At 49.5% G+C, this 24,731-nt stretch overlaps 2 protein-coding genes across 2 annotated transcripts in view; one reads left to right on the forward strand and one right to left on the reverse strand.

Moving 5' to 3' along the window:
* The first annotated feature begins 8,222 nt into the window (after positions 1-8,222).
* On the forward strand, positions 8,223-18,040 carry SKP1 (S-phase kinase associated protein 1). Its single transcript, XM_054168353.1, has 6 exons — positions 8,223-8,351; positions 10,972-11,068; positions 13,870-13,943; positions 15,131-15,274; positions 15,910-16,050; positions 16,765-18,040. Exons 2-6 carry the CDS (start codon positions 10,972-10,974, stop codon positions 16,798-16,800), a joined length of 492 nt encoding a protein of 163 aa, XP_054024328.1. The 5' UTR covers positions 8,223-8,351; the 3' UTR covers positions 16,801-18,040.
* A 4,724-nt stretch (positions 18,041-22,764) lies between these two features.
* TCF7 (transcription factor 7) overlaps positions 22,765-24,731 on the reverse strand; it is a 69,232-nt gene continuing 67,265 nt past the window's right edge. The window contains exon 12 of the mRNA XM_054168432.1: positions 22,765-23,218. Coding sequence (XP_054024407.1) covers positions 22,918-23,218 — 301 coding nt within the window. The 3' untranslated portion in view covers positions 22,765-22,917. The remainder of the gene's footprint in view (positions 23,219-24,731) is intronic.

A 24,731-nucleotide genomic window follows, 5' to 3' on the forward strand; every position in this document is an offset into this window, starting at 1 on the left:
TTCAGATTCCTTGGGTGCAACGTAGATGCTACAGCAGCAGGGAGGAGCACCTCTCCTCCAGAGACAGGCTGGGAGAGTTGGGCTTTTTCAGCCTGGAGAAGAGAAGGCTCCAGGGAGACCTTAGAGCAGCCTTCCAGTATTTGAAGGTGGATACAACAGGAGAGCTAGGGAGGGGCTCTTTGAAAAGGCCTGGAGTGATAGGACAAGGGGTAGTGGCTTCAAACTGGAAGAAGATGGATTTGGATTAGACACTGGGAAGAAACGCTTTCCCCTGAGGGTGGTGACATACTGGAAGAGGTTGCCCAGGGAGGTTGTGGAGGCTTCAGGCCTGGGAGTGTTCAAAACCAGGTTGGATGTGGGCTGGTCTAATGGGAGATGCCTGTGCCCATGGCAGGGGGGTTGGAACTGGATGATCTTTAGGTTCCTTTCCAGCCCAACTCCTTCTATGATTTTTTTTTAATTGCTTTTTTAAAATACTGCTTGCTTCCAAGGGGAAGTCCAGAAATTGTCCAGCTGTCCAACTTGTTCCAGACAAGGTTTTTTGGGCTCTCTTGCTTTTCTGCTGGAGGATTTAGTTCTCTAACATTGAAGGTGCTGCATTTCACAGTGCTGCTTCTTCCCTTTTCTGAAGGGCTGGAGTGGTGGCTTGCCTTCAGACCTGTCCTGTAGGTTGGGTGCCAAATGGTTTCTGCAAAGTGCTCAGCCTTCTGCAGTTGGATCTCTTGCAGGAAGAAGTGCAGACTAAAAGTAAGTCCATCTGAAGTGTCTTTTTTTAGTACCTCAGGAACTTTTGCTTTGATCACTCCTAAAAACTCCTTTGCTGTGGAGTTCACTAAATTCCTTTCACTTGCCATTCTCTGAATGCTTCTGTAGACAAAACTGTGCCTCAGCTGGCAGCGTTCCTTCACGAGCGATGACTCTGCCCTGCTTTCTGTTTTCCCACTTGTTAACTGCTGCGACTCACCTGCTCTGAGGGAGCAGTCAGCTCGCTCCTCTCTGTGCCCAAGTACAGGCAGCTGTCAGTAAAGCACCTGGAAAACGCTGAGTCCCCTCGGCTGCTGCGCTTCCCTCCCTGCTTGTGCTGTGAATGAAGATCTCGCTGAGAAACGTGTGTTGTGAACACACAGTGATTGCTCTGGTGGCCCTTGGCCACTGGCAGTGCTAACCAGCCAAGAACGTGGTTGGGAGATGCAAGGGGATAAAAAAATCTTCAGGTAGTTATTAGTCTGATTTATTGGCAGCCAACTGAATAGTTTTTTCTCTTCAGAGGGATGGAGCTGGCTGCAGAGAAATGAGCAAAATTAGGGTTGGTGCTTGGTTTGGAGAGGAGTGTAGATGTTTGCTACAGGACAGTGAATTCCATGAGCTGTGAAACAGGAGTAGCTGGAAATCCCATTCTGTGGCATTGCAGAGGGGTTTTAGGCAGCACAGTTGTATACAGTGTTCGGGTGAGGAGGGCTGGCATGGGTTGAAGGTGTCAGGAGGAAGGAATAGAACTTGACACTGATCCATCAACTGCTCTAAAAACATACCTGTTTGTCTCAGAATTTGGGTAGAGTTGTTGGTGGAGGAGAGCTCTGAGCTTTGTGCTGTTTTACCGAAGTTCCACCCCATCACTTGGCCATCCATCTGAATGTGTGGCTGGCTGAAGCAGGCACCCTCCGTTCGTGGGGGCTGGGGGTCACGCAGTCAGAAACAAGCAAAATAACACTTTGCACCAGAGAAGGATTGGAGGGGGCCTCAAGGATGATCCAGAGCAGCTCTGGTTCTGAAAGGGGAAACCAGACAGAGCTGAAGTGTCTCTGCTTGCCTGGTGACTGGCAGGTTGTTCTGTGTGATTAGATGGATCCTGCTGGCCTGTGCCAGATTGTTTCCAGCTGCTGACATCTGCACACATTTCATAGCCCTGCTTTGAATGCTTGGGCAGAGCTCCCTGGTTTAGATCTGATATCCTGGAAGGATACCTGAAGAGGGACACAAGACACTTGCCTTGTTATGCCTTGTGTCTGGATGATGCAGAATAAATTCTGCCTTCAGGAGGGAGAAAGTGGCCAATGAAAGCTTTGACATGTCACCTGCCTGCTTAGTATTGAGTGTCTCTCTGGAAATGGGAGTGAAGAAAACTTCTTGAGACTTACTGATACCAGGGGATTATTTACAGCAATAAACTTAGAATCCACTAGGCTATAGGGGGCCTCCAGAGGTCATCTAGTCCAACCCCCCCTGCAGTAAGCAGGGACATAGAATACCAGGTTGGAGAGGGCCTCAAGGATGATCCAGTCTAACCTTTCAGGGTAAGGATACAGTTGAAGCAAGATAGCCCAGCACCCTGTCCAGCTGGGCCTCGGGGCACCCACCAGCTCCCTTGGGAGTTGATTCCAGTGTCTGATGGTCTGAATGGTGAAAACACTTTTTTTCTGGCATCCAGTGGGAATCTCCCCAGCAGCAGCTTGTCCTCATTGCCCTTTGTCTTCACCATGGGCCTCTGTACAAAGGGCTCCTCACGACAGCCACCCTCTATGTACTTGTACATGGTTAGGAGGTTTCCCTTAAGCCTTCTCCAGGCTGATACCCAGCTCCCTCAGCCTTCCCTCACATGGCAGGGCTGTCAGGCCTCTGATCATTCTTGTGGCCTTTCTCTGGATCCTTTCCAGCCTGTCCTCAGCCTTTGTGTACAGCAGAGACTAAACCTGTGCACAGTGCTCAAGGGGCAGCCTGCCCAGTACTGAGCAGAGTGGGACAATGACATCTTTATCCCTGCTGGTGACACCCTGATCGATGCAGCCCTGCATCCTGTAGCTCACTGCTCACTCATGCTGAGCCTTCTGTCCCCTCCCCTGAGACCCCCGGGTTCCTCTCCCCGGCGCTGCAAACGCGTGCAAGAGTGGCCCGCGCCTGCTGCGCTCTGCTGCCCCGTTTTACAGCGAGAAGGGGGGGGCCTGGAGGAGCCTTGTCTGGGCAGACCCTGCGGCGTTCGTTCCCATGCTTGACCCACTTTGCAGGCAGCTCCTAGCCCTTGCCTCTGCTGCCTCTGTCCTCAGGGCAGAGGAATGCAGCTCACTGCTGTTGGAGCAGGGACCTCTGCTCAGGAGAAGTGGTGCCACAGCTCCCTGCCAGCATGTTGTCCTTTCTGCCCCCTCTTCCCTGGAGGTGGGTTCTGTGTTTCTGCTCAGAAGCTCATCCAGCTTTAGTTGAGCCATCTCAAAACGGCGCTAAACTGGCCCTGGCCTCCTGCAGTCTCACTTAGAAATGCTTTGAGTTAGCCTGGCTGCTTAAGCACGCTGTGCTCATTCCCGTGGACTTTGGAACCTCACAGCAACTGCTCTCTTATCATCTGTGGCACCAGAACCAGCCTGGAATCTGTTTTTTGGACTCTGGACAGCTCGAAGGTTGAAGCCCAGAGCCACAGAGCCTTTTGCAGCCAAGCCTCGTTCGCTGCCTCTCCCATCTGGCTCTGCAGGGCACTCGCTGTTTCGGACAGTGCTCTTCCCAGTCCTCCTTAGGCCGCTTTTAAAGCAAGTCCCCCATGTCCCCTCCGCCCACGGAGCACGGCTGGGGATGAGCCTTGCTGACCGCTCCCCGGTGCCTCGCAGCGAGCGCCGGCGCCACCGCGTGGCCGTGCGCGGGGGGGGCGTCACAGGCTCAGCTGCGCTCGCCGAACTGCACGGCCGTCGGGCAAGCAGCCTGCACAGCCTGAGGGTAGGATGCAGATGAAAATCATAGAACCGTTTAAGCTGGAAAAGACCTTTAAGGTCATGGACTCGAGCTCTGAAGCCAGCACTGCTGGGGTGCTGCAGACACACCGACTGTGGCTTGTGTTTCTGCTTTTAACTTTTTGTTTCCTTCCTCTATTTTTAGTCTTTGAAACTACCTTGGATCCCTGTAGTTATGTAAGGGGAATAGGACTTTGCTAGAGGAAGAAAAGCTGATAAGTAGAAGAGTTGGTGTCTGCTGGACAGGCTGTGGTTGCTGAGCTGGGTCAGTCCATGGCTGTAACTGAACTCACCCCAGCAGCAGGCTGTCCCTGCTGGGGCACAGCCTGCGTGGAAGGCAGCATCTTCTCAAAGATGCTCCTCTGACGCCGCTTTTGATCAAGTGGCAACGCAACAGGAGAATGCTGAGAACAGGAATTTTCCCCCTCTTCTGCTGTGTTGTGAGATGCTGTGAAGGAGGGGCATGCTGCTGTGAGCTCAGCCCTGTCCTTCTGCCATGAGTCACTGATGTTTTCTGGCTTTACACTGAACCAGTCAGTGTACCCCTGCTGAGGGGGTTCCTGTTTTACAACGTCTCACCCTCCTATGTGTGGCTTAGGGTCTGGTCCAGACTGGCTTGGTCACACCTTGCCTTCCTGCATACCTGGCTCCCTCCTCCAGCAGCTCTGGGGATCCTCAAGCTCTTGCTGCCCCCTCTCTCCCTGCAGTTCAGGGAATCCAGGCTCAGTTCTGTAATGCTTATGGTTGGACTCCATGACCTTAAAGGTGTTTTGCAACCTAAATCATTCCACAATTCCAAGTTTCTTAACTTGTAAAAGGAGCAAAGTGGAGATCTCTCAAGCCTGGCTCTTGTTAGGCTTTGACAATCTCATGTCACGTTTGTGCTGTTGAAAAATAATCAGTGTGTTACTTCCAGAGCCCTAACCACCACTTGCAGAAAAAATCCCACCAGTTGCTCTGTGAAAGTGGAGGATGTGAGGTGCTCTGAAGGGTGGGAGGGTACAGCAGTTTTGCCTGAGATAAACAGCCAGGAACAGAGTGCAGGGCCCTGTCCGGGAGGCTGTGCCCTGGTGCTCAGCCTGCCCCAAGCCCCCCCTCCCCCCCCCGGTGGCTGCGTGGCTGCTCAGCTGGCTTCACCTGCAGCCCAGGGACACTGGGAGAGTGTAGGTCAGAGCTCTGAGGGATCAGGGAACTGTTCAATCAAGCTTGCACTCATCTCGGGTGCTGCAGTCTTTTCAGGTGTTTGCTTTAGTGCTCAGCTTCCCCCTGCCTCCTCTGGGGGCGGGGGGAACTGCCTGAATTGTAAAGTAGCTGTGGTTGAGATGTGGTGTGATGCTGGGGACAGACTTTTGATCAGGGCCTGCTGGGACAGGACAGGGGCTGATGCTTTAAACTCTAAGAGGGAGATCCAGACCGGATACAAAGAAGATTTTTTTTTTCCCTGAGAGTGATGAGACCCTGGCCCAGGTTGTCCAGGGAGGTGGGAGATGCCCCATCCCTGAAGCTATTCCAGGCCAGGTTGTCTGGGGCTCTGAGCAGCCTGCTCCAGTTGCAGCTGTCCTCCTGAGTGCAGCGGGTTGGACTGGATGAGCTTCGAAGGGCCCTTCCAACCCGAAGCAGTCCACGATTCTGTGATTCTCTCTGCAGCTCAGGGCAGCAATGCTTGGGTTCAGGATTATTTGTGCTGCAATCATCACCTCTGTGCCTAACAATCAAACTGGACCACCCAGTTTGGGAAACATCCTGTTCTTTGCCCTGCAGGCTCGCTGAAGGATGAGGCTTCTGTGCCTGCCTGAGTGGCAGGACTGCAGCTATCAGTGCTGCAGCAGCTGCTGTGCCACCAGATAGCAGACAGCGTCTGGGCAAGCTGGGGAGGTTCACGGTACGATATGTAGGGCACGGTGGGAAGTGGCCGTGGTGTGATTATGGTGTATCTCTGACAGCCATCTGCCACTTTCTTGGGGGTGTTTTTGTTATTCTAACCTTTCCAAACTCCAAAGGCAACAGCCAAATTCAAAGTCTGCAGACAGACTCTTCTCCTTTAGAGAGCTGTATCAATTGTAAAGCTCATCAGTAGTAGCAGGTTGGATTAAATTCACCACAGCCCATATTAAGCATGGAAGGTAGCCTTCTGCCTGTTCCTAGGTTTTATTAGCTTCAGCTTGTGCAGAGAACAAACCCCATTCCCCTCTGCTGAGCTTGATTTGCAGTCTGAGAGCTTGTGCTCACTGATCACGAGCCAGATCAGAAACCTTGCTCTTCGGCAGCAGCAGGAAAGGGGATTTAAGGTTGCAGATGTGTTTTGTACAGATCACCTTGTGTCACGGTTGGATTCCCTAAATCAAGGAGTTTTACTATAAACAGTAAAAAAAAGAGACATTTAAATAAAATAAGGGCAGTTTCTTTGTGCAGTGCAATGAATGAGTGCTGGAGTACAAGATGGAGTGACTGGGGAGGAAAGAGGTCGGTGTGAGGATGGTACAATCAAAAGGTCACTTGAGGCATAGTCTGGAGGCCTCAAACCTCTATGTTTACACACATATATAGAAAAACAAATATGGCAACAGATCCTAATAAATGGTGAACAAACAGCTTATGTCATTACTAATGCCATAAGTCTGCAGCAGAAGCATCACCTGACATCTTTGGAAGCTCACTCAGTTGCCATGAAGAGTTCCACCGAAGCTTGTATTCCAGCAGCATACAGTAATTCAGGCTGCAAGAGACCACTGAGGTCCACAGGACCACACATGGAATTCAGACCCATTTTCGAAGCTTGATCAGGTGGCTCAGAGCCATCTTCAAGAGTGCTGTAGCTAACAAGCAGCTCAGTATCCTGAAGCCTGAGAAACAAGATTCCCAAGGCAGGCAGTTGGAGAATCCTAGAATGCCGCAGGTGGGAAAGGAGCTTTTAAAGGCTTGATCCTTCCAGGGCTGGGTGCTCTGAACGGAGAGTTTCTGAGTTCTAGGTGTTAGAAGGTTATTTTTAGTGGCTGTGACCCTCATGTGTCCACCAAGGTGTGTGGTGCACAGCCTGGGACCCTCTGGGGCCCCAGGGAAAGCTGTGATTTGTGCTGTACTTGTGCTCTGCTGCTGCAGGTACTGTCTACACTGGAGAGCAGCGGAAATGTGCTCCGGTTCAGAAACATTTGTCGGCAAGACTGGAAGTAAAGCAGAGTCCTAACCACGGACTTTCAGAACGCTCTGCTGATGCAAAACTATGCTCAACAGCATAGTGGGGAATGAATGCTGTGTGTGAGCATCCAACAGGCATCCTGGGCCTCCCAGTCCCCTGGGGGACTCATTGCTCCACCTTCCTCACTCAGCAAGAACCTTCAGATTCCTCCTTATCACAGAATGGTAGAGGTTGGAAGGGACCCCTGCAGACCAACTCTAACTCCCATACCAAGGCAGTTCACCTAAAGAAGGTCACACAGGACACATCCAGGTGGGTTTGGAATCTCTCCAGAGAGGGAGACTCCACCTCTCTGGGCAGCCTGTTCCAGTGCCCATCACCCTTAATTTCTTCTTTTGAAAAACTAACACCTGCTGCCCTCTAGCACATTCTGGACCTTTCAGATGCTGCCTGTGCTGGGGTACACTGCTCAGGTGGGTGTTGTGCTACAGCAGCAGTGCTTTGGCTGCATTTCAGTGGTTCCTAGCTCCTTGCCTGCTCTTCCAACCTGGTGCCTGCCTGTGCAGCTGGAGGTGCTTTAAGGCATGGCTGCAGCCATGTACAGCACTGTAGCTGCCTTGGTCCCTGCTGGGTAGGTGTTTGGTGATTAACAGTTAGACCCAAACCAGACCCTAGCAGCACCGTGCTCTGTTTCAGCTGCTTCAGCCGATCGCTGCCGAGCGTCCCCTGCAGAGTTCCACTGCGTTGACTTGCAAGATGCTGCCAGAACATAATCTGCCTTACCCCGCTTCCAGCTCCCCTCGCCAGTGCCCTGCGCCTTGGCCTTTGTCCCCTTGACACCTCGCTGAAGGAAAATACCCAGCGTGGGCCTTCTGGGGCCGGCCTGGGTTCACGCTTCCCATCGCCGAGCTCAGGCGCACACGATGACAGCCGTGCCGGCGGGCCGCTTGTTTCTCGACGAGGGCCCTGGCCCGGCCTCCCTGGCACCCCCGGCCGTGATGTCCACAGGGACTCTCCTGCACCGGCGGCGGTCCCGGGGCCGCCCCCACGGCCCTGCCCCAGCCCAAGCCTCCCTCCCCGCCCACAACACCGGGCGCGAGCCGGGGCCGCGGGGGAGGGGCGCCGCGGCCGTTGGCCCGCGCGACGCGCCCCCGCCCATTGTGCGCGCCCTGAGGTGGCAGCAGCGCTGCCTGTAGGACCCAAGGGCTGCCGCCCTGCCCTCGCACCGCATTCTGGCTCCACGTCCCCTCTGCCTAGCGCCACAACTGCGGGACAATTCCGGCTGCTCTATCGCCAGCGTCGTTTTCCAGCATTTGGTGTCAGAAGCGGTGTTTCGCTTAGGCGTTCGCCGCGGGCAGCCCGGCGGTTGCGAGGCAGCGGGAGGCAGGGTCCTCCCCCCGTTCCCCTCCCCCGCCATATAAAGCCGCCGCCGCAGTTGGGCCCCCAGCGCTGCCGCCGCCAGGTCCAGTCAGCCCCGAGCCGGATACCGCCGCCTCCTCACGGTGCGGCCTGCGAATTTCGGGGGGAGGGAGCTGGCTAGCGACGGTAACCAGCAGGGCGGGCATCAGCGCCCGAGGCGGCGGGGCCTACTCGCTGCGGGAAGTGGGCCCGGCCTGGCGCAGGCGGAGGGCGGCCGGGTCTGGGAGGGCCGCTGAGGGGGCAGGCCGAAGTCTCAGCCGTTCCTGGGTAATGCGGGGCTCAGACAGCCGTGGGTCCCTTTAAGGGAGGTGTGAGAATGGGGAAGAAGGCGGCTGCGAGGCCTGGTAAATCAGTAGCGCTGCCCCCGCCCTGGGCCGCCCGACGCCCACGGAGCTGGGCCCTCCCTCACCTGGACGGCTCTCAGGTTGCTGTGAGGCGCCTTTGGTGTCTCTTTGTAGAGAGGGGAGCTGTGAAGCGGCAGCGCGGGCAGAGGGTCTTAGGTGTGACTTTAGTAAATAAAGGCATCGTTACCCCCAGTGGCAGGGAGAGGCGGAGAGGGAGCGAGCGGGGCTCGGGGAGGTTGGGAGTTGCAGGGGCACTGCTTTGGATGTCTGAGCTCTGCATCTGGGGCTCATACGTGCAAATTGCTGTTGTAATTCAGGTTTGTCTTTTGAGCAGCGCACAGCCTGTTTTGTAGTTGTTGAACTGAGCTGCCAGGTCTGGTCTGCTTAGTCACCTGGCTGCGTTGCTACCCAGGGCCTGTCTGTTTCCAGAGCTGTATTACAGTTTTGTTAAAAAGCATAGGTTTGGTTTTATTATTTTTTTCTTCTAGGAGGCAGAGCTTAGTGTTATCAAAATAACAGATGAGATTTTCATCCAAATGTCACTGTCGGTGATGAGGCAGTAAAGTAACTTCATGCTGCGAGATTCGGGCTCTTAAGGATGACCTAAAGGGCTTGGGTTTGGGTGCTGTGAGGGTCTCAATGCACATGTTCTTGCAGGGGCTAGGCTTGTGGAGGCAGCATCCCCGTCTTGCTGTCTCTGCTGTGCAGCATTATGTAATCCTAGACACAGTAGAGGAAGGCTGGCATCTGAAGCTGGGTTTGTTCTTGAGTGCTCTCAGACAATCACTGTAAGAACAGATGCATTCAGTCTGAAATTTGTCCCTGGATAATGCCTTTTGTTTTCCCTAGTACATGGTTCACACTCCCAACTCGGTTGTGTTTTGATCCAGATTTTATTGTGGTGAATATCTGTCTCTTTGGAACCATCATGACTGGGGCCCTCCAGCACACCCATCCTAACTGGAAGTAGCGCTGTCACATAGAGTTACGTGACTCTGTAAACATTAACTAGCTACTAGCTCTGCCAAATGGAAATTAAAGCAATGAGGACTTCAAGCTGGTGTGAGCTGCTTAATAGCATGCTCTGGCTGGACTCCATTGGACTGGGGCTGTTGCAGGACTGTCAGGCTCAGCCATCCTGATGAGCTGCAGGAGGCATTCAGAGCGGGATAATGTGAGTTTGCTGAAAGTGCTCCAGCTGATTCAGTCTTGGTAGTTCAGCTGCTGTAAGGAGCTAGCGTGTGCAGCTCTTTGGTTTGGTTGGGAAGGAACATTTGGAAATGAAGTCAAAATTCTTTGCTCCTAGAGCTTCTCTCTTGGTGCTTTGCAGGCTGTATTTACAATGCATGCTTTAGAGGGCTAGAAGCAGGTAACCCGAGGGGAAAAACCCACAACTGTTGCAGTGATCTGATGCTAACAAATATTTTGAGTGGTAGAGGAATTTGTAGCCTCTCCTGTTGGTTTGAGAACTAATTGATCACTGTGCACCCAGCCTGTTTATCTGGTCTTTGAAGTACAGCCACACTGGAACAGGTTTTGGGCAGCTTAAAGCTGAGGTTATAACCCAGTAGCTGCTGTTTCAAGGACATGATTATTGGGTTTGAGTTAAGTATCTGGGAAGATGTGTTCTTGAAAAGTTTGTTAATTTTTCAGCTAGAGAAATCTTTTAAAGTCTACTGCTTCTGTTTATTGTGGGTTTTATCACAGTATGTTTGAAAAAACCTTCTTAAAATGCATGGTCATCTTTGTCTTTTCTAACGGTACCAAAGTGCTGACCTAACTTCCTACTTTGCAAGAGTGGTATCGAGTGCTGAAAGCCTTTCTTGTAGTAGTCGGTTGCTTTTTAATCCCTTCAGAAAGCCATAGGCTGTTCTGAAGGACAGCCTGTGTTAACCTGCTCTATTTGAGAGCAAGGGAGGCTGGATTAGACTGTCCAGGGGGTTCCTTCCAACTCCAGTGTTGTGATTCTGTCCCGGAGGCTATGGTTTAACAACTGCTTTTGAGGGCTGGCTTCGAGTGGTCCAAGTGGGCAGCAGTTACCTGGCTGTAGGAGTGGTGCTCTGGAATCTCTGGGATTGCACTGCAGCATGATGGAAAACATCTGCTTTGTGCTGTCAAATAAAAGTGCTCTTAAATTTGTGTTAGTGCTCTTAAAAGGGTGTCAGTCCTTCTCTTTTAAGCATGAGGATTAATGAATTGAGGCCTGCGATCCAAGCAGCGAATTACCTAAACACAGTAAGTGGCACTGCACTGTCTGCTGTTGGTAGGAAGCGATACAAATGGTAAAGGTGCATCTTTGAGCCACCTGAGCTTGTAACATCTGCTGAACACTGTGTGGAAATAACTCCTTTTCTTGTAGATGCCTTCAATTAAACTGCAGAGCTCAGATGGAGAAATCTTTGAAGTTGATGTTGAAATTGCAAAGCAGTCTGTAACCATCAAGACTATGCTGGAAGGTAAGTGTGGAGCCTTGAGGATCTCTGACTGATGCAGAAATAATGATGGCTTCAAGGAAGCCTCTTGGAGAGGAGTCGTGACCAAAGGAGGCAGATGGATACAGTGCTGGAACAGGATTCCCAGGCCTGGGAAGCAGCTTGCTGTCTTATGGCAGAGCAGCTGGAACAATTGCTGTAACTGAAATGGTGTTTGGGGTGGAGGTACTCTTGCAAAAAGCTTCAAGTTTGGTCCTCCTGTTAAGAGCACTTACAGGGAGGCTACTGAAACCTAAACACTCCGTTGCCTTGACTACAGCTTTGCTTGAGTTTTGTAAAAGTTAGGCAAACGGAACATCTAATAATAGTAAAAATGAAGTTTATCTAATCATACAAACCAGTTTGACAATGTAAATATCTTTTGAAGGGGATGGGAGAATCACAGAGCAATGCAATGAAGAAAGAGCTCGAGTAGAACCTGTATTGTGAGCTTATGGATGCAGTTAAATTATTTGGGATAAACAGTTCTGATCTCCTGCTGACATGAATTTGAAACAAAAGGACTGGTGGTGGGGGAGGGGAAGTCAGCCAGATGGCCAGGATACAGAGCAAGCTGTGTCTAATCCCTCCACTGCAAATCCTCATTGTTCACTGGTGGGTTTTCCAGTCCTTGGATGTATTCATGAATTAACTGAGGGGGGAATGAACCCTTTCTGTTGATGTAGCTGAAGTTCTTGGGTGTAAATCTTCGTCTGGTCGTGACACCTTGTACATCAGCACAGCAAACATAAGGTTGAAGTAGTCCAGCCATTGAACACTTTCCAGCCTCTTAAGATTCTGTTGGACATGGCTAGGAACATGAGCAGGAAGCAGCAATCTGTGGGAACACGTTAAGGAGCACAATTCTTCTCAGCTTCCTCATGCAGAAGCTGTGTCACTGCCGGTGCTGAGTGACACTGGGGGTTGATGAAGGGATGTGACACACGGTAAGTGTAAGGTAGGCACCATAAACTAGCCTCTTAATTACCTGGGTGAGAACAAGTCTCCAGTACAGGTGAAGTGCATTTGCAGTAGAGCTCATGAAGCATCACTTTGTGTTTTGTGTTGGATGCTGCAGCTGAGAGGGGAGGAGCTGAAAAGTGGGGTTGTTTTGAGCATCATGGGACTAGGAGTGAAGTAGCAGTTTTCTGCTAACATATGAAATTGGTTTGGGCCTGTTTGGTACAAGTTGAGCAGAGTTGACTAAGCTTGAGATATTGCTGGAATTCTTTCCCCTTCCCAACAATTCTGGACTGGTCACTTCTTGCCACCATGTTCAAAGTGTGCATTGCAGTTTTCATTAACTGCTGACATATGCAGAACCTTTTCATGTCAGTATTTTAGTTTCTCAGTCTGTAGTTACTTTATTCCAACCACAAAGCAGTGCTAATTAATATCCCACTACCAACAGGAGCTGACTTGCCTGACTAGAGAAGTGCATGCTATTGGAATAGAATAGAATAAACCAGGTTGAAAAAGACCTTTGAGATCATTGACTCCAACCTATCACCCAACACCATCTAATCAAATAAACCATGGCACCAAGTGCCTCAGCCAGGCTCTTCTTAAACACCTCCAGGGATGGTGACTGCACCACCTTCCCTGGGCAGCACATTCCAATGGGCAATCTCTGTGAAGAATTTCTTCCTAACATCCAGCCTGAACCTCCTCTGGCACAGCTTGAGACTGTGTCCTCTTGTTCTGGTGCTGGTTGCCTGGGAGAAGAGACCAACCCCCACCTGGCTACGACCTCCCTTCACGGAGTTGTAGAGCCTCCTCTTCTCCAGGCTAAGCAACCCCAGCTCCCTCAGCCTCTCATCACAGGGCTGTGCTCCAGACCCCTCCCCAGCCTTGTTGCCCTTCTCTGGACGTGTGCACAGATGTGATGCATAGATGTGGTCAGTGATGATGGTGTGACAGTCATCTGCTCTTGAAAATGAAGTAACTGTGAATTTGGCTCATCTGTGCAGGTAGTGAGTGGAAGCTCTGTAGTTGCTTAACTGATTACAGGATTTTAGTCCCTGACAGCTAGGGTGTCATCCAACTGCTAGCAATTGTGTAATAAAAAGCATCTTCTCTCCTCAGAGATGGCTAATGTGGCATTTGTTCTGTCAAGTCCAAACTTTGTTTTTGCCCATTTTTACTGTGACTTCTTGATGGTGTCAAGGGGGCAAAGTGAGACGTTTTACCCAGCTCTGCTGAGCACGCCGGCAAGCTGAAAGCAAGGAGTATCGCAAGTGTGCTTTGTAAATGCTGTTAGTGAAGGATTTGTGCTGCTGACTCACCATGTGAACTTCTTGAGCTGACAGGAGTCGGTACAAGTGCCTCAGAGGCCAGGTGACTCTGGTCTCTAGGGCTACAGTAGAGAGGACAAAACTTTGTCTCTGCTTCCACAGTGGATCTGAATTCGATTTGAGAACTGCTGGAGCGGGAGCTCCGAGTTGGAATGCTTTGGTTTAACTTGGGAGTTGAACTGCTGAAAGTGTAAAATGCATAACTATTTCCCCATCCTTCAACATACCCTATCTTCAGGACACTGAATAAGCAAGTTCTACTCTGACAAGGAACTGACCACTTAGCTTGAACTTGATACACTCAAGTATGTATGATGCAGCCACGGCTCCACAAAACCAGCTTTCTGAACACCTCTGACTTCACCACTTGGGTCCTTTGCCACCAATCTGTTTGGCCTCAGTAGTGTTACAATAGTGGAGAACTGGTGAAGAAGTCCAGTTCAGAGTAAGTGGTTTTGCCTGCTGCTTGCTTAGTCATCTTTCTGTTTTTAGACTTGGGAATGGATGATGAAGGTGACGATGACCCAGTCCCTCTTCCAAATGTCAATGCAGCTATCTTAAAAAAGGTAAGATGCTGAATGTGGTAGTGTGGTATGGAGTAATGAAATGTGAAATTGAGGTTGGAGTTGGGTGTTACAAATGACAGCATTAAACATCATTGTTTTGTGCTAGCTACAAGCATAGCCATCTTGAGGTGCATGGACACCTAAGGCGTGAGAACAGGGGCGAGGCTGGCATGCAGATAATGGCAGAATACCTACAGGAGTGACTGGAACAGCATCTGGAGCCCAGTCAAGCTTCCATAGGTGCTGAAGTGGTGCTGGACATGTGTGCATGCTAGTGTTTGATGGTGTTAAAGCACTGGTTCTGAGTTCTGTGAACTCAGGTGACAGACTAAAACACTAAGATGAAGGGGCAGGCAGCTATGAGAGGCAGTGGCAGTAACGGTGTGGCAGTTAGTGTGTAAGGGATGCTGTGTGACCTCAGTGGTGTTGAAGTCAGTATTGGACCAGGACTATTGTTCAGTCAGCTGAGAGGAGCAAAAGTATGTTGCCGTTTTCTAAGATGCTTTCTGCTCTGAAGAGCAAACTGAATTGTTGTGCCAGAATAAGCACTGGACCTCTTAAGATTTGGGGGTAAACACGGGGTTAGGAATGACTTCCTAGTGAACATACACAGAAATAACTCAAAACTACAAACCCAGGTCTGTTGGGCTGGCACAGTGGAGTGGGATTTTACTTGCAGTAGAGCCATGCTCCTTGTAATTGTTTGTGTGAGGAGACTGCAAGTTCCCAAGCTGGTGTGCTCTTTTAGAGCAGACTTCTGCCAGGTGGACTTTGTACTGGGGTGAACGCATCCTGCTGGTAGCTGTTGCCACTCTGCACTCTTCCCCTGTGTGGTATTCTGCTTAATAAAGAATTTCTGCAAACATTGAACACTGAAGGATGAGGTTTAGGTTTTCTTTGCACAGTCCTGTATGTATAACCACAGCAGAAGGCTTTGAAGATCGTAAGTGATTAGGTGGCTACTTAACTACTGCATTGCTATTTTACCTGGGCTGTTTTACCCCAGGACTGGGAATTGATTGTCCTGAATTGAGGAGAAAAAAAAAGAAAAGGCTATTGGAGCACGCTTGTGTAAGAGTCTAATGTTAAACCAGAGAGAAAAGGGAGATTTCTTGTAAAATGAAGTTACAGCTGGGGCCTAACAGGAGATCATTTGGATAAAAGTTTGATATCCAAACTGTAATTAGGTGATTCAATGGTGCACCCATCACAAGGATGATCCACCTCCTCCTGAGGATGATGAGAACAAAGAGAAAAGAACAGATGACATCCCTGTGTGGGATCAGGAGTTTCTGAAAGTAGACCAAGGCACACTTTTTGAACTTATCCTGGTAAGTCTGTTCGGGAAGCATAAAGGCTGCGATCTGCTTGGGGGCTTGGCCAAGCCTCGGTGTTTCTTGAATTACTTCTTCATTGGGAAGGGGATGTGTTGGGAGGGGAAAGTTGTGGTAGATTCTGGCTTCAATTAAGGGTGTCAGAACACTTGTTAAACAGCATGTTTGACATCAGACTGAACTTGCTCCTTTATCAGTTAATGTGCTGCTCTGAATGTGGGGTCCTACAGCTGCTTTTATTCTCGTGGCTCCTGAGTCGTAGCTGAGGGCTTCCTACTAGAAAGGGAGTTCTGGAGACCTGCAGACAAATCAAAATCCAGCTTTGATTAAAAATTTCTGAACCAGCCTTGGCTAGTTAACACTTCAGGGCTGAAAATCTTGGCTATCTGCAGGCTTCTGAAAGCCTTTTTTCAAAAGAAGGAGCAAGGGAATGAATGCTTATTTCCTGACACAAGTGAATTCCCTTGTTTGGGGAGCAGGTTGGAGGTGCCATTACTCTGAGCCAGAAGCTTTTGAAAGTGGAGGTGATCTGTTTGCAGCATTCTGTAATTCCAGTGTCAGCATAAGGCTGGTAGTACATCTCAGAGACAGAATATTGATATGGAAGCTTGACATTTGGAAACTTTCTACAGGCTGCAAATTACTTGGACATCAAAGGCTTGCTTGACGTGACATGCAAGACAGTTGCAAACATGATCAAGGGGAAAACTCCAGAAGAGATTCGCAAGACATTCAATATTAAGAACGACTTCACCGAGGAGGAGGAAGCACAGGTACTTGATCTGGGGTTAGTTGCACTTTAGCTGGGTCCTTCGTGCTGAATGATTCTGTGGTGCTTGGTGATGCAACTCTCTTGTTCACAAATGTCAACTAATGCATCATCTCCCAACTGGCCGCAACTGGTGTGAGACCTCTGGGTGCCCGTGGTGCTTGCAGCCCCTTGGTAACTGAAAAGGTCAACATTGATTCTTAGCTCAAAGGTGCTGGGTAAAGGATGTAGGATTGTTTGTGGCAGCCTTAGTTTGCCACTTTGGAGCTGTGGTGGGCATGCTGAAGCTGTGTTGATGCATGTGGCTAGAAAGGTAAGATGTTCAGGTTTTTGTCTTTAATGAGCTCATTGATCTTAGAACTTGAACAAACCAGCTGCAAAGTGGCAGAGCTGGGAAAGATCAGAGCAAGATGCCCTGTTTAAATACAAAGCAGTGTACACTTGGATTTGCCTTTGGCCCTATGTCATGAAATGAGCAATTTCGTTTTAAGTTAGTCCATTTACTTAGTGGAAAAAAAAAACCACAACAGTTTCAATCAGATTTAGGCATGAGAAATAAGTTTCTTGGATTATTGGTTAAAGAGGTCAGTTCTGGAGACTGACTTTGTAATTACAAACTCTGCCTGAAAGGTTGAAGCTGCTTCTGGGATGCTTCTGGGAATTTGCACCTCACTTTGGGAAGCTCACTGCAATATTAATACTTGAAATGTTCTTTCAGGTACGTAAAGAGAACCAGTGGTGTGAAGAGAAGTGAAGTCTTGTGCCTGACACTTGAACACTGTAAGGATTGTTCCAAATACTAGTTGCACTGCTCTGTTCATAATTGTTAATATTAGACAAATGCAGCAGCAAATGAAGTTGGTGTTAGCAGGATATCGTTCCCTTTGCATGTGTAGTGGTTTTTAGTACAAACTTAAATCCTCTTGAGTTTTTTTTCTGGTGTATTTGGATGTCTTTTTACTGTACTCGGCAATGAATAAAACTGAACCAAGTGTGGATTCTGTATGGAAAACAGCACTTAAGGTTATCATTTTCATTACACTTTGAATTTGTTCAAGTCCAGTTGCAGTGCTAAGGATTGATTCTGCTGTAAATAAAACCACCTGACTTCTTCCTCAAGAACAAAACTCTTGTATTTACAGGGTATTGATAGCTGCAGAAAGGAAAACTAGGAATGTGTCTGGGGGAACTAGGTAAAGTAAAAATGTTACTGACTTCCAAAGGCATTGTGGGGAAAAATAGTGTCCCTTAAGGTAACTTCCCAGATGCTTCTTGCCCTGCATTTAAACAAACCAAGAAGACAAAAGGAAAAAAAAGTCTTTGACCACTTGTCTAGTTAGTCTTGCCTTAGACTAGTGAAAGGTGTGATCTAGAACTCAGCAAGCTCCTGACAGCTCAATTTGAATACTTCAACTGTGTCTTGAAGACCTGCCTCTAGCTGGTAGCAGATAGTGTGTTGCTTTCTGCACAGGATGGATGTGTGTTTATCCATGTTACTAGGAAATGTGGAGCCCAGATTTGACCAAAAATAACTGTCATTACCAAAGTTAATGTAGTGACCTGTGCATGCCATTAGTGGTTTTCAGGCAATCTTAAACAACCTTTGTGATGTAGCTCTTTAAAACATGGTTCAGTGTGTCCACAGGAAATCCTAATGCCTCTGTGTGTGATACTTCAGCTTAGAGAGACTTAATTATTGCATACAAAGTTAATGCAATATCAAGCTTAACTTCTTTGGACAAAGCCACTTGCAACTAGTTCAAAAGTAACTGGGTTTCTGATTGATTTTTTTTTTTTTAAAGTTTTAATTTTACAGTTCCCTTATAGGGAGTAGGGGATGGTTTTGTGGTAGGTTTTTGAGGTGTGCTCTTAGCTTGTATTGCATTCCATTCTCTGTATAAACCTTAAGAGTAGAATAAACCTGAATAAACATACTTATCTCACTTTAAATAGCAGTGTTTCACTTCTGAATTAATAAAGGGCTTTTAAACTTTGCTTTGCAAATGGTTCTAGTTATTTGAAACTAGACAGTCACCCTGTCACTGCAGTGTACAAATAGCCTTGAGGCAGTGGTTAACTGCAATAAAAACAGATGTATGGCTTTTGAATGACTAATGCAAGCCCTGGGCAACTTCTCAAAAGAAACTGGAAGCTAAAGGAGTGATCCAGGTAATTTTTGATGGATTACTGGCCATTAGGTAGCATTTATCACTTCAGGCCTATGCTCTGGATGTGGCTGCTGACATCTTATTCAGGGTGCTGGTGTTCATATTACATGGACATGTTATAGATACTGTGTTGGCAGGAGGCAAGAAATAAATACTTCAGGGCTGGATCTGGGCATGCTGAAACCTTTCTAGCCTCTTGTATTGTGAACATGACACCTCAGTTTAAAACTGCTACTAGAGAAAGCCTTCTAATGGCACTTCTGTAGCTGTATTTGTAGTTTCTTTATTCAGCTTCACCTGGGTTCTTACAGGAAACAAACCTATTTGCAGTTAGTGCTCCATAATGCACCAGCTCATCCTGGGAGCACTGTTTCAGTGTAGAAGCCTATGCTGTACTTGCACAGTGGTGGAAGCCTGTATAAATTCCTTTAGGTGCTTGTCACCAGACTGGGATCCATGGGTGTCAGCAGCCACTGTCTCACAGGGTGTCTCACTGAGATGCAGATGTGTAGTTTTGTCTTCCTCCTGACCTTGTTCCTGCTTTGTTTGCCATGCCTGCCTAAAGCACCCCTGTGAGCCTGTGTTAAGAGTTACAATAGCTTGCCTAGAACATAACCTTGAGTGGTGAAATATTTTAGTGGTGGAGCTTCTGTTGAAGCTCTCAGCTGTTGATACTGGTCCAAGTGTGGAGGTACAGCACAGAAGCATGCAGGAAGGTCTGGGTGCTCAGAAGTATTACAGCTTTGACAGACTTAACATCCTTAGTGCTCTTGGTAGTTAGGATTCCATGCAACTCATTTTCTCTAATTGAAATTCCCCTCTAGAGCTGTCTTGGATTTCATCCAGCCTCAAATTCTGTAGCTGCCTGACATGTCAGTGTGAGAAAACACCTTTTTTGGGTCTCTAGAGCTACACCCTCTCAGCTGGCTTATCCATTCTAGTCACACTAGTGCTTGGCTGCTCTTTATGAAGGTGATTGAAATAGTTTGGTCTATTGCTGCCTGTTGTGTGGACTCTCCTCTTCAGCTTTAGTTGCCTGCTGCTGACACAGAGCCCAGCTGGGTACTCTGAAGTTCTGGCAAGGGAGACAGACTCATTTTCAACTGCTAAACTCTGTTTCTGTTCAAATTGCACAGTGCTGCTTTATTATCTTCTTCTTTCTTTTTTGAAGTCATGGCATAATCTGGGATAGCTCTTGACTAAAGTGGAGGGGGAAGAGGGAAGGGTAGGTGTCAGCTGGGATTGCAGAAGTTGTTTTCTCTTAGTCTTGGTTTCCTATTTCTTACCCATTGAATACTAAAACCTATTCATACATAGAAATCCCCAAGGACCGAAAAAGAGCAGGAATGCTTGAATCTAAGAAACAGTTACTTGAGAGTTTGGTAGGATTATCATTTCCCAGTGGCCTGTTTTGAAGAGCCAGTATGGCAATTACTTTATTTATAAAGCTGTAAACATGTTTTGAACATAAAAGCCCAAAAAACCCCAACAAAAAACAACCCCCAAACAACAATAAACTCAGTGAAGTAAAAAAATTACAACAAATGATGGACTAGTCATTGGACAGATGGATAGTACAGCTGCAAAACATTTATCCCTGCTACATACATACAGTGGTTTTACTTGGTTGAGTGAAGTGGTACTTCCATGGCTTCTGCATTCAAACTGATTCCAGGAATTCAAATGCTGGTTTCAGGAAGAGTTGCAATTGCTGTGAAGGAAACTTGCAAAAACTAATCCTTGCTGTGATGAAGAGCTTGAGGGCAGAGTTTCCCTTCTGTTACAGAAGTACTGACACAAGACAGCCACACTTGGTACAGCATTTCTGAAGACGCTTTTTTGGCATGAATAAAGCTTTGTTTTGGCATTGGTTATCAGCCCGGGGGAGTGCAACAGAAGCTGGCCCTGCTCACTGTTTTGTCTTGGAACTGGGCACCTTAAAGGTCTCCTGTGTTTTTGGGGGGAAGAAGGGAGAGATAAAGTGTTCTCGGTGACACCACTACCAACTGACTCTGTTGCAGTGTGCCAGGCGGGCAGCCTGAGTTTATCCAGGGGTGGCTGAAAGCCCAGGGGAAGGCTGGCTGTGAGCCTGTACAGTTAGAGCAGAGCACAGGGGCAGAACAAGGGCCTCACTGCCCCAGCTCTGTGCCCATGGAAATATTTCCTGCTGGGAATCTCAAGGAAGAGCTCCTGGAGAGGGGGGCAGTGGGTGTCACTAAGGAGTGGGATGGGATAAAACGATGAGTGGAGGCTGTGGTGCAGATGATTCTTTTGCTGGTCAGTGTGTCCTGAGCCAAGGCAGGCACCCACACCACCCTCAAGGGGCCCTGAAATACAGAGGTGGAAGTCCTGGTGGGTTTTGAAATGGCTGCTGTGTTCAGCACTCACAGGCTGCTCCTTGGTTAGGACATGCAGTTTAATACTGGTCAGGACCTCCCCCTGGATTTCCTGCTTTTTCTTGTATGCCTGCCTTTGCTTCGCAGCTGCAGAGTCCCAGCTGGGCATTGAGTTATGCCAGCCTACACCCTGGTACCCTACAGCTGATCTGCCAGCTGTGGCATTCACATTGGCCAACTCTTCAATGGCACCTTACAGCAGAAGCTCTCAGGGTGACAGACTCTGAGCTGAGACACAGCAATCGAGTTTTTAAACCACTTGTAAAGTTTGCTTTAAATCAAGTGATAAAGAGTCTGTCAGCTGTGGAGAGTGCTGTTTGTTCAGCACTGCAGCATGCTGTTCCCTAAGCTTGCTACCACCCTTTAAAGCTGAGCAGACTGCCCATTGATCTAGTGCCACAGAATTAACCCTCTGCAGGGAGGACATAACTTGGTGTAGAGCTGGCAGTCGCTTTGGGTAATGCTGCTTCTCCAAGGGTTAAACGATCCTTCCGGACTTTAGTCCCCTGCAAACTTTTCAGGTCTGTGCAGATGGTTTTCAGTGCTTCTGAAGCTGCATTTACACAGAAGAGGAATAAAGCAATAGGTTTAACTATAACTGGAATGAAACTTGCACTACTATAAGCAAAAGTACCTAAGTAAAGGGAATAAACCCAAAGCTGCTCTGCAGACTGATCCGTGTCGGTCGGTCTGTAAGGCCGCAGCCTCTGAGGCATCACCTTGCTCACGCTGGACTGGACGTAACTTTTGAATTTAAAAAGAAGGGTTTGTGTGTTAAGAAATACAAAAATACTTTGTCTTGTAAAGGTCACCTTCAATTTCTTACACTTGTACAATAATTACTACATGATTTGTATCCAGTACTCTCAAACCTATTCTCTAAAGCAGAAAAAAGGAGGCGCTCCCCTCTCCCCCTGTATGGCGGTGGTTTTCTCTTCAGCAGTGGAGCAGACTGCATTAAAGCATGGGGAAAACCTGCACTGGACTAGGTTGTGGTGCCTGGCAGAAGCCTGCAAGCCTAAAGTGATTCAAGAACTTGGGTTAATTTGGGATTTACAGGGGGTCAGGGAGGTCACAGTCTGTCCACAGGGTTTGTTGTATATCAAGCTCAAAATATAAATAAAATGCCAGAGAGTGGCAAAGGCTTCAAGCTGGAGAGAGCACAGCAACATCTGGCACTGTCCTGGGGGTGGAGGGAGGACCTGGTGGAAGAAGCCAGAGTATGGCTTTAAAAAAAGTTACACACCAAATCATGGGGCAAAAGGCTTCTGATCTCAGAGGGTCCCCAGGGGCAGATGCCTGAAATGAAGAGCAGGGTAGCACTGTTCTGCTGCCAGCCTGCCCCAAGGAAGAGGAGAGGCGAATCTGAGGGCAGTTTGCCCCACTCCTCAACCCTGTGTGCTGCCACTGCCTTGGTGTAGTTAGGTCAAGGCCCTCGTAGCAAATTGTTTTCTGAGGCTTTGCCCAGCCCGTCTGGTGAGATTTGTCTGCAGTGGGCAATTCCTGACAGCACCTGGCTGAGGCAGCAAGGGGTTGGCCACCAGAGGTTGCAGCGGCCGGCTGGTTTGTGCTCCCTCTGCTCTGCCCTGCCACACGCTCCAGAGCAGGCCACGTCTGCACACAGACCTGCTGCTTGTCAGCAAATCCTCCTGTGCTCACAGCAAGAAGTTTCAAGAACTCACCTTGCTGGTTTAAAGGTTTCATTTGTTACCTGGGCAGACCAGAAAGCGAGCACTGCCACGGTTAGTTCCCAGACATAAGGGCTCTTTAAAACTGCTCCTGTTCCAGCCTTCCCAGCTCGGTGCTGGGATGAGTGAGTGACTGAACCCGAAAGCAGCTCAGGGGGCAGGGAGTGGAAGCCAGTGTTAGACTGCTAGCATCTACCATCTACTGCAGCAAGCTGGGGACTTCGTCTTTGCTTTCCACCATACTCCAAGGTAATGCAGTACAAAAACCCACCACCAACCCCTGCCCCGACAAACAAAAGCAGCACGGGCAGGGACAAAAGGCTTTGTTTACTCATCAGCACTTTAAATTTTGGCAAGTACTTATTTTTAACCTTTTCTTTTTTTTTTTTTTGAGGTGTTTTCTATCTTTAGGCCCCCCCCTTCCCCCCCCCCCCCAAAAAAAAATATCCAAGTGAGTTTTGCAGCATCCTTGACTCAGCCTCCTGCTGCCTAACTCTGCACATTTTACAGTGGGATGGGGAATTTGGACAGGTCTCTGGTCCTTCCCAACGGACGGTGACACCAAGTGGAGGAGAGCCAAGCGCCCCGTGCCCTGGGCAGCACGGCAGGGTGCCTGGGACTATGTCCCCGTGGAGGCCATGCTGTACGCTGGGGACTCGCTGGGTGCAGAAGAGGACCTGGCAGTCAGTCTGGAGGAGCAGGTGGTGGTTTGGAGGTGAGCGGAGACGGGGAAGGGGTCAGGCTGTTCGCTGTGTGCGCAGTCAGCGGGGGCGGCGAGCTTGTCTGAAGGGAAAGCAGAGGAGATGCATTGGAGTGCGTCCAGGGGAGAGGGAGGGGAGTCTATAGCACTTCCATCGGAAGAAACTGGGCTGGCACAGCGTCCTTCTCCTTGTAAGTACCGAATGCACTTCTTTTTCCTCCTAAGAACAGCGGAGAGAGTGATCTGTGAGTAAAGGGTGAGCTCGAAGCACGCAGCCAGCTGCGGACTCGCGGCCTAGCCCCGGTCACCGCAAACCTCCCCGGCCGGGCCCTGCCTTCCCGGCCGGAGCTTGGCCCTCGCTCGTGGGGCGACAGCGGCCGCAGCCTCGCTGCGCGACCCTGCCGCGCCCGCTAGGCGGCGCCCTAACAGCGGCCCCGCAGCAGCGGCCCCGCAGCGCGGCGCTGGCGCGGCCCCGTCCGCGCCCCCGCGGCTGGACACGAGCGTTGCTGCCGCGGAAAGGGCGCGGTGGTCTGCGAGGGGAACTCGAGTGGGAAGAGCGGGCCCAGGGAATGAGGGGAGGAGGTCAGAGAAGGCGAGTAAAAATCAAAGAACCAGGAGCAAAAATGGGAATAAAAAATCGGAATAATAAACCCGGGGAAAGTCATAATAATAATAATTCAAAATAATAATAAAAGCACAACCCCCCCTGCAAATCAAAACAATAAGAAACCCGAAACCCCCTCAAACTGCTAATGGCAATTTTAAATAATGAAAAATAATAAAATAGTTTTAAAAAGTCTTTGTGATAAAAACAGAAAGGAGGAACTTCCTCAGCAGCCACCACCCAGGCCTCTGCTTCCAGGGGCTGCGCAGGGTGAATGTGCTCTCCCGGCCTGCAGACTGAAACATTCCCCCCTGGCGCTCAAGGCTGTGCCCGCTGCTGCGCGGGGCACGCACTCAGGACGCGCGCGTGCCCAGGGGCTGGGGCAGGGCTCTGGGCGTACGGTGCTGGGCTGTGCTGCTGGGACAGCCAGGGTGGCACCTGGCACTGGGCTCAGCAGTGCCCGGACTGCCCTCCACACCGCTTGTGGCTTTTCTCCTCAGGGGCCTCAGCACAGCACAGTGCTCTGCTTTGACCTTCTTCCTGCAGCAAAAGCCTCTGCTCAGGCACCTCTGCATCCCAAAATGCTCCGCAGCCAGTGCCCAGCAATGACTCAGGGACACAAACTACAGAGATGCAGCAAGAAATGACCTGGGACTGGCTGGAGGTAAACATGGTCCAAGGCTGCCCAAGGTCCAGCTTTGGATAGAATCACAGGGTTGGAAGGGACCTTTGAAGCTCATCCAGTCCAACTCCCTGCACTCAGCAGGGACAGCTGCAACTAGAGCAGGTTGCTAAGAGCCCCAAACAATCTGACCTGGAATGGTGCCAGGGATGGGATATCTCCCACCTCTCTGGACACCCTGGGCCAGGGTCTCACCACCTTCTGTAAGCGTCCCAGCTCCTGATTTGAGGAAAACAGATCCAATGGAGAAGCTGCTAATGTGGGCACACACCTCACTAATGAAACACTAGGCAGAGTTAGGGTAGGCATGAACTGGCCCCGGGTCAGACGTGTCTGCCCTGGTGGAGAGCGCGAGGAGCTGCTGCTGCCAGTGTCATCATCGCCAGCCAGGGTGACCCAGTTACAGGGCCAGGGGACACAGCAGCCCTGCTGCACTGAGCATTTCAC

Source organism: Dryobates pubescens, chromosome 16 (assembly GCF_014839835.1).
Source record: "Dryobates pubescens isolate bDryPub1 chromosome 16, bDryPub1.pri, whole genome shotgun sequence".
Taxonomy (NCBI): Eukaryota; Metazoa; Chordata; class Aves; order Piciformes; family Picidae; genus Dryobates; species Dryobates pubescens.